Consider the following 14,273-nt stretch of genomic DNA (forward strand, 5'->3'; position numbering starts at 1 on the left):
AGACGATTTATTGTCATCAAGCTGTGAAGATATGGACCTTTTTGTAGCCTGACTTGAAGAAGGGATACATATGAGTGTGCTCATTTTAGTTCTGCAAAGAATGTTATACCATGTGTCTCTTGATACACCTTTGTATGTATATGTGATATGGTGGCAGGTTTACCTCCTTCGGGCAACATTTGCCTTTTACACTATGGCATGATAAACAGATGGAGTGACTAGTGAGGTCTTTGGCCTATTACTGTAGGGCCTTTGTCCTTTAGTTTAATGAATGGGACTCTTATATACTATGTAGCATGAATAAGGATTTCTTTACCTATAGGCCTCTCAGGATATACTGACATTCCAGTATTATCTTAATTAGTTTTTTGCCTCTCGGCCATTTCGCCTATATGGCGTTAGCTGCATTGACCACAATTTATCAGGTGGTTGCTGTCTAGTCTTCCACCTTATGTACTCATGTATTTTGTATTTATACGTGTTTTTATATTTATATCAATAAAGATATTTAATTGATTTTTGCACAAAAAACTGTTTTTTGTGTGCTTTATTCTTTGTGATTTTCTTGAATCTGGGCGTTTTTGAACTCATGTATGTTTTGTAGGCTTTATCTAGTATGGAGTGGCCCAATAAATGATTTATACTGAATTGGATGTTTTGATCATTTAGGTATGACACCTTGGATTAAATTAACCCTGCACTAGTTCTAGGGCAATCAGCAGTTTAAGCCAAAATCTTTGTCTGGGAATATCTATCCTAATTCTATAGCACTGACTTATCTTCCCAGAGTGAAGGGACATACGGTATATTAGTAAGTTGCACCAGTCATGAAAATCCACAACCATTCTCCCCATCGTCCCGCACACCAGCTGAACGGCTTTTTTACAGTAACGTGATGAAAAACCAAACCGAGCAAACAAGAAATTATTTTTTTTTGGCTGGAATTGATAATATTTTAAAAGGTTGACCCTCACATTGTGAACACGATCGTCATGAAGATGAAAATAAAAAACTTACTCTGGCAGGTCCGACACCAACAAACATCTCTAGGAACTCCGAGCCATTGACTGTAATGAAAGGAACACTGGCTTCTCCGGCTGTGGCTTTTGCCAATAATGTTTTCCCTGTGCCAGGAGGACCTGTCAGAATAGCTCCCTGAAAAAAGTCCATATGTCATTCTACAAATCACTATAGGTTAATGTAAAAAGGTCAAGTAAGTGCGGGGGAAAAAAAACAGATAAAGATATTGTTATGCATGAAGGGAAATTGGTTCATGGGGCTCCTGGTGGTCAAATGTGGCATTGCATTTGGATGTTAGTATTGCTATTAGATGGCCAATGTGTTATTCAGTGAAAGTCAGAAAAGGGTCATCTAAAATAAATGGAAGCACATTCATTGCCTCCCCTATCTTGCTAATGACACAATATACAGTGATTCTCTAATATGGGACGAAACTAAATGTGTAGGAAAATAATAGAAACAACTAGTTTAGATGTCTTATATGATCCAACATCATGTGTATCACTATCTTTATCTTAAGGAGGTTTTGATAGCTATATTACCAGGCAGAGCTGCAGCCACAAGCAGCTACGTCCCATTCATAACTGTAGATGTGGCAACTGGCTACACAATGAACAGGAGGATGGGCTTTCTTGAGCCCCCAGCTCCTTTATGAAGTTTATTGGCAGAGGGGCTGGGAGATTGTCTTGATTTCCCAAAAATACTGATGTCCAATTTTAAAGGACTGACCATCAATATTAAAGTCTTGAGAAACCCTTTGGTTCAAATTACTACTTTTTTTTGGCTGTTAACAGGTACCGAGAGCACAATGCCAGTAGTAACAAAGGCTACAAAGTTGTGCTCTTAAAAAAAAAAAATCTCCCATATAAACCCAACGCATTCACCTTTGGAATTTTTGCTCCTAAATCTTGGTATTGCTTTGGATTCTTTAGGAAGTTGACAAACTCCATAATCTCAAGCTTGGCCTCTTCACAGCCAGCGACATCCTTGAACTTGACATCGATCTCATCCTTCAGCACTTTGGCAGTTGTCTCTCCAACACTGAAGAGCCCTCCCATACCGCGGCCTGTCCTTCCTCCAGTAGGACCTCTCCTCAGAGTGTACACAAGGAAGGCAAGAATAAGGAATGTTGGAAGGATGTTCAGAAAAAAGGAGCTATGGACAGAAGGAATATTCAGGTTAACACTCATCACATATGTTACAGTCTTTATAAAAGATTAATTAAATCTCTTGCTATACTAAAATGTCATTTGTGAAAGATCCCTTTATCGGCTGACGGGACTGGTGGCAGATACCGTATCTATTCATTAAGGGCCTCGCTAAGACTCCTACCAATCACTAGAACAGGGGTCTCAAGCCGCATATTACACCCCAATAACCACACAACTGCAATGTGGAGGAGTGTGGACAAAGCAGCAATTGAGCAGATGTGGTGAGGTCTTATATGATGTCTATAGGCCACATGGAAGCACACGAGAACAGTACTCCGATGCCTCCACACACAGTGAATGGTCGATGAAAGAAGAAACTCCGCAACTGTTTTTTAATTAATTAAAATTGGAAAATTCCAAGTGTGTATAAACTCTGAAAAAAAATGCAATTATGACATGGTTTAGCAAATTGCTTTTACAGTGTACATTGTGTGGTAAAAATGACCTTGCGTCACGATTGTCCAGGTCAGTACAATTACAGCAGTACCAAACTTGTCAAGTTTTGCTTTTTATTATTTTAGTGGTAAATAAATAACAAATGTCTTAATGCTGTTAACATATTCCAAAACCCATAACTCTTTCATTTTTTGGTCGATCGAGCAGTGTGAGGGTTTACTTTATTGCAAAGTGAGCAGATGTTTTTATCAACTCCATTTTTGGGGCAGCCACCCCATTTTGATCACTTCTAACTGCAAGCAAGAAATTTTTAACGGAGGAAAATTGGGCGAAGAAAGAAAGAAAAGAAAAGAAAAGAAAAGAAAAGAAAAGAAAGAGAGCTATATATCTATATAGTCCGTCAAAAAAGAAAGCAGCACACCATGTTAGTTTTCAATAAAGTGCATTTCTAATAGCCCATATGGCTATGTGTGCCCATGCAGCAACGTTTCGGTTCAATGGGTGTGAACCTTTTTACCCTTTTTCAAGCATGCTATATATGATATATAGATAAATCAAGAAAAATAGGCAGCACTCCAAATTAAACGTGGAAAAAGTGGATACTTTACTGATCCTCAGGTGGCCACCTGAGGATCAGTAAAGCATCCACTTTTTTCACATTTAATTTGGAGTGCTGCCTATTTTTCTTGATTTATTAATTCGGTTGTCTGGACACTGCTGAATAGGTTCTGCACCAATTGTATAATTTTGGTAGTGCTGCCCTTTTTTTTGATATATATACAGTGCCTACAAGTAGTATTCAACCCCCTGCAGATTTAGCAGGTTTACACATTCGGAATTAACTTGGCATTGTGACATTTGGACTGTAGATCAGCCTGGAAGTGTGAAATGCACTGCAGCAAAAAAGAATGTTATTTCTTTGTTTAATTTTTTTTTTAAATTGTGAAAAGTTTATTCAGAGGGTCATTTATTATTCAACCCCTCAAACCACCAGAATTCTGTTTGGTTCCCCTAAAGTATTAAGAAGTATTTCAGGCACAAAGAACAATGAGCTTCACATGTTTGGATTAATTAGCTCTTTTTCCAGCCTTTTCTGACTATTTAAGACCCTTCCCAAACTTGTGAACAGCACTCATACATGGTCAACATGGGAAAGACCCGTAAGGTACCTTTACTTTCAAAGCGTCTGTCTCCGCTCCTCCATCAAGGATCTTAAGATGGGTCGTCATTTCATCTTCCAACAAGACAACGACCCAAAGCACACAGCCAAGAAAACCAAGGCCTGGTTCAAGAGGCAAAAAATCAAGGTGTTGGAGTGGCCTAGTCAGTCTCCTGACCTTAACCCAATTGAAAACTTGTGGAAGGAGCTCAAGATTAAAGTCCACATGAGACACCCAAAGAACCAAGATAACTTGGAGAAGATCTGCATGGAGGAGTGGGCCAAGATAACTCCAGAGACCTGTGCCGGCCTGATCAGGTCTTATAAAAGACGATTATTAGCTGTAATTGCAAACAAAGGTTATTCCACAAAATATTAAACCTAGGGGTTGAATAATAATTGACCCACACTTTTATGTTTAAAATTTATTAAAATTTAACTGAGCAACATAACTTTTTGGTTTGTAAGATTTATGCATCTGTTAATAAATCCTGCTCTTGTGTGAAGTTTGAAGGCTCTAACTTATTTGCATCTTATCAAACCTGCTAAATCTGCAGGGGGTTGAATACTACTTGTAGGCACTGTATGTGTGTGTATATGTGTATATATATATATATATATACATACACATACATATACATACATACACAGTCATGGCCAAAAGTATTGACACCCCTGCAATTCTGTCAGATAATACTCAGTTTCTTCCTGAAAATGATTGCAAACACAAATTCTTTGGTATTATTATCTTCATTTAATTTGTCTTAAATGAAAAAACCCAAAAGAGAATGAAGCAAAAAGCAAAACATTGATCATTTTACACAAAACTCCAAAAATGGGCCGGACAAAAGTATTGGCACCCTCAGCCTAATACTTGGTTGCACAACCTTTAGCCAAAATAACTGCGACCAACCGCTTCCGGTAACCATCAATGAGTTTCTTACAATGCTCTGCTGGAATTTTAGACCATTCTTCTTTGGCAAACTGCTCCAGGTCCCTGATATTTGAAGGGTGCCTTCTCCAAACTGCCATTTTTAGATTTCTCCACAGGTGTTCTATGGGATTCAGGTCTGGACTCATTGTTGGCCACCTTAGAAGTCTCCAGTGCTTTCTCTCAAACCATTTTCTAGTGCTTTTTGAAGTGTGTTTTGGGTTATTGTCCTGCTGGAAGACCCATGACCTCTGAGGGAGACCCAGCTTTCTCACACTGGGCCCTAAATTATGCTGCAAAATTTGTTGGTAGTCTTCTGACTTCATAATGCCATGCACACGGTCAAGCAGTCCAGTGCCAGAGGCAGCAAAGCAACCCCAAAACATCAGGGAACCTCCGCCATGTTTGACTGTAGGGACCGTGTACTTTTCTTTGAATGCCTCTTTTTTCTCCTGTAAACTCTATGTTGATGCTTTTGCCCTAAAAGCTCTACTTTTGTCTCATCTGACCAGAGAACATTCTTCCAAAATGTTTTAGGCTTTTTCAGGTATGTTTTGGCAAACTCCAGCTTGGCTTTTTTATGTCTCGGGGTAAGAAGTGGAGTCTTCCTGGGTCTCCTACCTTACAGTCCCTTTTCATTCAGATGCCGACGGATAGTACGGGTTGACACCGTTGTACCCTCGGACTGCAGGGCAGCTTGAACTTGTTTGGATGTTAGTGGAGGTTCTTTATCCAACATCCGCACAATCTTGCGTTGAAATCTCTTGTCAATTTTTCTTTTCCGGCCACATCTAGGGAGGTTAGCCACAGTGCCATGGGCTTTAAACTTCTTGATGACATTGCACACGGTAGACACAGGAACATTCAGGTCTTTGGAGATGGACTTGTAGCCTTGAGATTGCTCATGCTTCCTCACAATTTGGTTTCTCAAGTCCTCAGACAGTTCTTTGGTCTTCTTTCTTTTCTCCATGCTCAATGTGGTACACACAAGGACACAGGACAGAGGTTGAGTCAACTTTAATCCATGTCAACTGGCTGCAAGTGTGATTTAGTTATTGCCAACACCTGTTAGGTGCAACAGGTAAGTTATAGGTGCTGTTAATTACACAAATTAGAGAAGCATCACATGATTTTTCGAACAGTGCCAATACTTTTGTCCACCCTCTTTGTTATGTTTGGTGTGGAATTATATCCAATTTGGCTTTAGGACAATTCTTTTTGTGTTTTTTCATTTAAGACAAATTAAATGAAGATAATAATACCAAAGAATTTGTGTTTGCAATCATTTTCAGGAAGAAACTGAGTATTATCTGACAGAATTGCAGGGGTGTCAATACTTTTGGCCATGACTGTATATATATATATATACACACACACATCGTATATACTCGAGTATGAGCCGAGACACCTAATTTTACCACAAAAAAAAAAAAAAACTGGGAAAACTTACTGACTTGTTATTTGTAATTTTGTAGTCTAAACTTTAGCTTTCGTCCTATGACTTTCATTGAGGTGTACTTAATTTTGCAACATGGCCTTGGAATTTGTTAGGAAAATTACTTTTTTGGGTGTAGAGAATAACAATTCTTGTTTGCAATCAATGGCCCACATTTATCAGTGTATTTTGCAGTTTGGTATCCCATAAAAAAAAAAATGTTGATTCTGACAGAAAACTAAAGGTTCTCTGACAAGTCTGTTGTGCTGCACTCATTTATGATGAGCACTGTACATGATGACTCTTCTCCACAAGTTACATACACCTTCCCTATGTGTTTAAAAATATGATTCTTGGCATCCAAAGAATTTTGAGATACATAACAAATGTGTGCAATGGGAATAATTCATTAGATCACAAAAAATATAACTAGAAATTTTTCAGCTGTCAAAAGAGGAAAAATTGAAGTGTCACATGCGACGAGCCCAAAACCAGACAGGGAACTTATACTTACCCATCACCTTCCACTGTATACACCACAGGCACTCTATTCTCTGGCTCTATACCATATTCCTGCTGTGCAGTTTCCAAATTCCTTTCAAATGTGTCCACACTGCCAATATTAAACCAGACATATTTCTACATGTAAAAACAGAAAAGAATACAACAGATCATAAACTGAACTGCTCAAGAAACTGTGGTTATCAAACATAGCTGATCGTATTCATAACAAGAAGGCTGTAAAATATATCAATACAAGTTCAGCTGAACCCGTCAGCACATTTTTACATGTCATATAGTGTTATTGCTGTATAGTTAGTTGCATGCCCTGCCATTAAGGCCATGTCCCCACAATCAGGAATTAGCAGCGTTTTGGACGCACCATATTTTCACTGCATCTAAAACACTGTGTTCTAACCAGACAGGTAAATCCGCATGTGTTCACTGAACCGTGCATATTTACCGCATCTAAAATAATGGCTAAGGGTGAGACTACACAGCAGAGACTAGATAAACTGACATGCTGCAGCTCGTAAACCCCCACTGTGGGTGAGCTCATGCAGCATCAAATAGAAGCACAGTGGGCATGGGATTTCTATAAATCCCATCCACTGTGCTTGTAACCTAGAATGCAGCGTTCTGGATGAAGCGCAGGTGAGCTGCGTCCAAAATGCTGCTACTCCGGATTGTGGGCACATTAAAAAAGAAAGGTATACTTTTTAGGGTTTTTGTAAAAACCTATGTGAGCTACAGACTTCTTGACATGACTAACTACAACACAAATTAGGAGATATTGAGAAACTAAATTCTACTAATGTAATTTGGTATATATTCTTTAAATTATGCCTTTCCCGGATTACATACTCAATGACCAGGCAAGAAATAGTTAAAAAATTTAAAAAAAAAAAAAAAAATATTGGGAGAAAACATGCACCCTATACTACAAATTAAGTAACGGAATATATTTAGACAAATGGCTATAATAAATCACACATCTCTTACCCCTTCCATACTAGACTTTCCCGGAATAAGCACAACCCTTACGAAACGTTTATTTACAACTTGCAGACGGTCCACCTAAGAAAGAAAGTGAACACTATGTCAAAGTGATATACTGAGATGTGGTATTAAAAGAAATGACAAATATTATTGCTTTGCCCATCTGTAAGATCTCCTGACTGGGCTCTTTTAGTAAATACTTGTGTTCCTCATTGAAAAAAACAAGCAAACTGCGTGAATAGAAGGAATTGATAAGCGGCTAGAAAACGCTCATAGACTGTTTAACCCTCTCTGCCAAATTTGAAAGGCTGTGGCATGCTTGACAGCTGATGCCATAAAAAAAAACAAAAAAAAAAACAAAACTACAAGCGACCCTCATATCTATTTGGAGTACACATCTATGGAGATGTATGGGCACAATATTTGGCAGGGAACTTAAACCACCAAACTTCATATCATTGAATTTTGGAAAGAGACTAACTGGATGTATAAATGATACAAGTTCTCATGAGCTCATGTTTAACTTGTAAACTGTGTTAACTATGAAGATGCCAGCAAGTTGTTTCTAGTCTCACACCTGCAGAGGTGAGGCTCTCCACACTCACCAGGCCTTGCGATAAGTAGTTATTTATAAAGTCTTTCCAGGTGATTTCTACAGGAACCTTCCTGAAGAAGATGTAGTAAGTAGCAAAAGCCCAAAATCCAGTGCATGCTAGGAAGTAGTATCGGAACTGGTTATCATCCCAAGGAAATTCACCCTGTAAATCAGATTAAAAGGTTACAAAAATTCTTATTTGAACAAACACATTAAACAAAAACAAATGTATTAAAGTGTCCGTAGAGGAAATATATCAAAGCTAGTGCAAGGAAAATAATGTTATCAACAGCAGCCAACAAGATTGCAGAACTAATTGTTAAGGATTTTTTTTTTTAAATTAAATCATCAATTTAAATACTAACTATGGGAAACTGTTCCACTTTTCCTTTGCACCCCTATGAAGAATGCAGAACGTAGAAGTCCGCAAGGGCAGGGTCCTCTTCCCTTTGTAACAGTCTGTCATTGTTAGTTTACTGTAATAGATATCTGTAATTTGTATGTAACCCTTTCTAATGTACAGCACCATGGAAACAATGGTGCTATACAAATAATAATAAATAAATGTACCTCAATGACATTGGCCGTTGACAGAAACAGCAAAGGGGTTTTCTGGGATTTTGAAATTAAAGACCATTCTTTAGGAAAAGCCATCAACATCAATGGCCTAACTTTTGGCGTTGTGTCCTCTTTCCGCTGTTCACTGGGCCAGCCAGAAGTCACTACTTAATGCCTGCAAGAACTTACAGCCACTATATCTGATTGATGACCCATCCTAAGGATTGGCAAACAATATCAAAGTCCCAGAAATCCCCTTCCAATATAGTGAAAACCATTTAGAGCTGAATCAAACATTGAGAGAAGCAGATGAGGATCTAGTCAGCATGTGACCACAACTATGCAAATCACATATTTGTGGTAATGAAACCTCCTATTTGCAAGGGGAATACAGGCATTGCACACTCACAATTCTGTAATCTGCAGTCACATTCACACATACAGTGACCACAGAAGAATCGTCTTTCTTTATTTCTACATTTGGCTCTTTTCAAAATTCATAAAACTGGAAAGGGTCTCACCTTTTGCACTCTTGACCACCAATCATCCGATTTCCCACCCTTCTTTCCACCTTTACTGCCACCTCCACTTGACTCACCCCCTCCACCTGATGAAGTCTTCTCATTTTCTTTAGCACCTACTTCAGATAAAGAAAAATAAAAGTAATAACTTATTAGAGCATATTTATCAAAGATGTATAGTATTTATACACTGCAAACAGACTAGACAGTCTTAAAATGCACAAAATTGATCACAGTGTTTTATGCTGTTAGATAATTATAAGACTGCCTGGTCTAACTTGACATTGCCGATCAGCTGGCTTACTTTGTGACAGTAAGGTATGGCGCATTTTTGGTACAATATATGACACATTCAGAACACCCCCCCCCCCTCAACAGGCGATCAAGTTGGAAAAAGGGTTTAAAACATATCATAAATACAGCGCACATCATGTAAGTCAGTTTTTGCCACAAATTATGCCAGAATTCAGGTGCATTATTCTTGATAAATGCCCCACATTGTGTATGAAAAACAAAACGGAAAACTAGAAGTAGGCACTAACAACACTAGTCTCCATTCACACAGACATTTATGATTTATCCTGTGGATACACATGATCCTTGTAGAATCTTAGGGTTTCTCCACAATGTGAGTTTCAAGAGATTTGTTACAAAGGTGGTCATATATTTGTATCACGCCACATTGTGTAGATATATTTTCTCTTCAGATATTGATATAACCTACAAACAATGATGATCCATAATAACACTGGAGCATTTACCTTTTGTATCATTTGCATTTTTGCCGTTTTTGTCATTTGGGAAGTATTTCTCAAAACCTGAAAGACAAAGACCGAGTGAAGCACAAACAATATAATAAATCAGATAAATAATGTAATACTATATTTCAGCTATTACTGGGTAATCGCTCATAAATGGTGAATGTAGTAATTGCTGTGTGCCCTTCAGCACATAGGCCAATAGAACATACCTTTAGGGGGCTGAGAGCACAGTCGTTGGTATGCAGCTACAACATTGGCCAGGAATGCGTTCTGTCGGATATCCCTGGCTTGAGTCTGAATCTGAAAAACATAAAGACAGTTCATGTCAATCCTCCTAGAGACAGCTGGTTACTACGGACAGATAACAGAGCTGTTTACCCACTTACTTTATCTATTCAAGCAACACTCGGGATCAAGAGGAAAAAACAAAAATTGCTCTTTAGGATAGACTTGATCATGCACTACAGATGTGTCTAAACCCTATTCCATATATTCCTTCCCATCCCTCGGTTGAACTTCATGAGCATGTGTCTTTTTTCAACCCTATTAATTATGTAAAAATTTTACCTTACAGACTGTAAACTAATAAACGTCTCAAAATGTTGCTTATGGTATGTTTTCATCTTAAGCAGACACAGTTTTTAGATTTTTTTTTTTTTTTTTTTAAACAGTGTAATTTACTTGTGACTGGGCATCTGAGATTCAGACAAGCCCGTCCACTAACAGACACGGATTCTGTGCCCTTGCCTCTGATCGATCGACTCTCTGATTTGATCAAAACTGGCAAACGTGTGAAACCTTTTCATACATGTTTCCACATCACAATTAGAAAAGTTCAAGTATTGCACTCCAAAATCCAATGCGAGGGAGATGACTCTCAACCAGACGAATGTTGCGTACCAAAAGCAATCACCAGAGTTATAAATTCATCTCTGAAATCCGAAGTGTAAATATATATATATTGAATATACACACCCAATGACATCACAACAAATCAATAATCTCCTAGAAAACCGATAACTTACTAGCGAGTATAGTGGCTACAACTAATAGGGGTATTACCATCACTGGAAAGGGCAGAACACTGATCAGTGAGGGCCCTGGCTGCTGCCAATCCTGAGACTGTAGGGGCCGCAATGATCGTTTACTGCTGTGGCCCCCATATATTTCACTTTCATTGTGGCCATTACTGTATCGCACTTTGATTGCCACTTCCGAAAGAACGGCTAGTGCCATCAGCCACAGGGGTCAGCCAGTACTCTAAAAACTGCCAATATGACCCTATGTTTGTGTTGTGTAGTTTCTCCTGGGCTCAGGGGAGCATGACAGGCAGCTCACACATCCCTAGGGGCGAAGCAGTGGTGCAGTACACGGTGTCCACCCCGATCCTCCTGGGACCTTACCCCCAGATCCAAGGCCCAGGAGAGGGGAAGAGGTCAGAGGCTCACGTGCCCAGACTGTAGTGTTAGTGGCTCCCTCTCCTGGGGCTCAGGTGTGCCGCAATCTCCCACAGACACTGAGGAGTGGGTGGGTGCAGGAGACCACCAGCACAGCTCAGGAGCAGGAGAGAAAAGTGTTAAGTGTAAACCATCATGGTCGCTCTACCGAGCACTAGGGGGCGCCATTATCATCCCCAGTGACATCTCGTACATCTATAGGAAAGAGTGGGAATGGGACTCACTCTCCTCAAGCAGCAGGCCCCTACATGCCGGCTGTGCGGCAGCACGGGAAGCAGCGCCCCGGTGAGAGGTCGGCAGAGCCCGTGCAGCAGCAGGCAGCGGTGAGCCATGACCCGTCTATAGACGCCGAGCAGCCGTCACGTTATGTCAGCACCATTACACCTCTCAATACGACCTCCACGGGCTCCTACTGGCGCGGACCACTGACGTCACCGCCTCAGCCAATCAGAGACCTGTGTTACCGGTCGTGGCTTGATGACATTCAGGGACGTGGGCGTGCCGTCTAGGGACAGCTCCGACCATGTGACGTCTCCTCGGCGTGACGTCATGATTACTGTAACCTCAAGGTTGGATTCAGTTGCGTGCCGGAAGTCATGTGTATACCGGCGTGTGATGGGTGTGCGGCAGATTAACAGCCTGTGTATACAACCCGTACCGGCATCGTACATCCCATACACGGTCTGAGTGACAGCTGCCCCCGAGCCCCGCCCACTTCCTATTGTCTCATGTGACAGCTGCCCCCGAGCCCCGCCCACTTCCTATTGTCTCATGTGACAGCTGCCCCCGAGCCCCGCCCACTTCCTATTGTCTTATGTGACAGCTGCCCTTGAGCCCCGCCCACTTCCTATTGTCTCATGTGACAGCTGCCCCCGAGCCCCGCCCACTTCCTATTGTCTCATGTGACAGCTGCCCCCGAGCCCCGCCCACTTCCTATTGTCTCATGTGACAGCTGCCCCCGAGCCCCGCCCACTTCCTATTGTCTCATGTGACAGCTGCCCCCAAGCCCCGCCCACTTCCTATTGTCTCATGTGACAGCTGCCCCCGAGCCCCGCCCACTTCCTATTGTCTCATGTGACAGCTGCCCCCGAGCCCCGCCCACTTCCTATTGTCTCATGTGACAGCTGCCCTTGAGCCCCGCCCACTTCCTATTGTCTCATGTGACAGCTGCCCCCGAGCCCCGCCCACTTCCTATTGTCTCATGTGACAGCTGCCCCCGAGCCCCGCCCACTTCCTATTGTCTCATGTGACAGCTGCCCCCGAGCCCCGCCCACTTCCTATTGTCTTATGTGACAGCTGCCCTTGAGCCCCGCCCACTTCCTATTGTCTCATGTGACAGCTGCCCCCGAGCCCCGCCCACTTCCTATTGTCTCATGTGACAGCTGCCCCCGAGCCCCGCCCACTTCCTATTGTCTCATGTGACAGCTGCCCCCGAGCCCCGCCCACTTCCTATTGTCTCATGTGACAGCTGCCCCCAAGCCCCGCCCACTTCCTATTGTCTCATGTGACAGCTGCCCCCGAGCCCCGCCCACTTCCTATTGTCTCATGTGACAGGTGCCCCTGAGCCCCGCCCACTTCCTATTGTCTTATGTGACAGCTGCCCTTGAGCCCCGCCCACTTCCTATTGTCTCATGTGACAGCTGCCCCCGAGCCCCGCCCACTTCCTATTGTCTCATGTGACAGCTGCCCCCGAGCCCCGCCCACTTCCTATTGTCTCATGTGACAGCTGCCCCCGAGCCCCGCCCACTTCCTATTGTCTCATGTGACAGCTGCCCCCGAGCCCCGCCCACTTCCTATTGTCTCATGTGACAGCTGCCCCCGAGCCCCGCCCACTTCCTATTGTCTCATGTGACAGCTGCCCCCGAGCCCCGCCCACTTCCTATTGTCTTATGTGACAGCTGGCCCTGTGATCAGTGCTGTCAGTCAGCAGCACTTGGTGGACCATGTAGACTATAGACACTTGTAAGAAGCACATTGTCTTGTCCTGTGGCCCCTGGGGAGGGCCCCGGGCTGTCACTGGCTACCGAGCTTATGTGCAAGTATTTGCTCTAAAGTAATATCTTCCTGTCTTTCAGTGATTTCTCATTAGGCCGGAGCACGCCAGCATATATTCTCCCATCGGAGAGACTGGGTCTGATCGTGCGCACAGATGATCCTACTGTGATCTGATTTTCTTGGATGAAGAGGAGATGTAGAAACAAATGTCTCCATCTTCTCCATTCTGTCAGTCTGTGAAGATCAGCCTCCAGTCACATGTTGCCGGAGTACAGGATGATGGTTTCCCCACACTCATTGACGTGCCTGGCCGAGCGTGATCTGAATATTGGATCAGACTTGGGCATGCTGTGAGCTTTACATCAGTCAGCCACAGTCCAAGCGATAATATCGGACATGTGCACGGCCCCATGGAATAACATTGGTCCGACCGACAATACGGCCATGTACACAAGCGCTTAGGCCGGGGTCACACAAGCCATGGTTCTCTCTGCCAACACACTGGCCTTGATTATGGTAATGACTCTCGGCTCAGAGTGTGATCCAAGTGTTCGTTTACTGTGATCCGATTTTCTTGCATGACAGAATCATGTCACAGATATCTTGGCGTTCTCTGTGCGCGTATATTGTCCGATGTTTTACATGCACTCCTAGACTTTCAAGGGTGCTCGTGATCCGATTTGTGGCGCCACTCACAGCTTGCTGCAATATTTTCCACAGACCGATTCTGTTCT

At 42.2% G+C, this 14,273-nt stretch overlaps 1 protein-coding gene across 3 annotated transcripts in view; it reads right to left on the reverse strand.

Annotated features, from left to right (window-relative positions):
* Positions 1–12,225, reverse strand: part of AFG3L2 (AFG3 like matrix AAA peptidase subunit 2) — a 55,603-nt gene extending 43,378 nt beyond the window's left edge. The window contains exons 1-9 of one of the 3 annotated variants that reach the window (XM_073551001.1): positions 12,203–12,225; positions 10,297–10,387; positions 10,088–10,144; positions 9,327–9,445; positions 8,258–8,410; positions 7,656–7,730; positions 6,667–6,791; positions 1,905–2,175; positions 1,018–1,155 (exon numbers count right to left, since the gene is read on the reverse strand). In XM_073551001.1, coding sequence (XP_073407102.1) covers positions 1,018–1,155; positions 1,905–2,175; positions 6,667–6,791; positions 7,656–7,730; positions 8,258–8,410; positions 9,327–9,445; positions 10,088–10,144; positions 10,297–10,387; positions 12,203–12,220 — 1,047 coding nt within the window. In that variant the 5' untranslated portion in view covers positions 12,221–12,225. Of the gene's footprint in view, positions 1–1,017; positions 1,156–1,904; positions 2,176–6,666; positions 6,792–7,655; positions 7,731–8,257; positions 8,411–9,326; positions 9,446–10,087; positions 10,145–10,296; positions 10,388–11,768; positions 12,015–12,202 lie in introns of those variants that run through there. The other 2 variants (XM_073551000.1, XM_073550999.1) reach the window with 2 other exon arrangements.
* Positions 12,226–14,273: the final 2,048 nt, after the last annotated feature.

The sequence above is a fragment of the Dendrobates tinctorius genome, unplaced genomic scaffold (genome assembly GCF_039654945.1).
Source record: "Dendrobates tinctorius isolate UK_male_01 unplaced genomic scaffold, ASM3965494v1 ptg000171l, whole genome shotgun sequence".
Taxonomy (NCBI): Eukaryota; Metazoa; Chordata; class Amphibia; order Anura; family Dendrobatidae; genus Dendrobates; species Dendrobates tinctorius.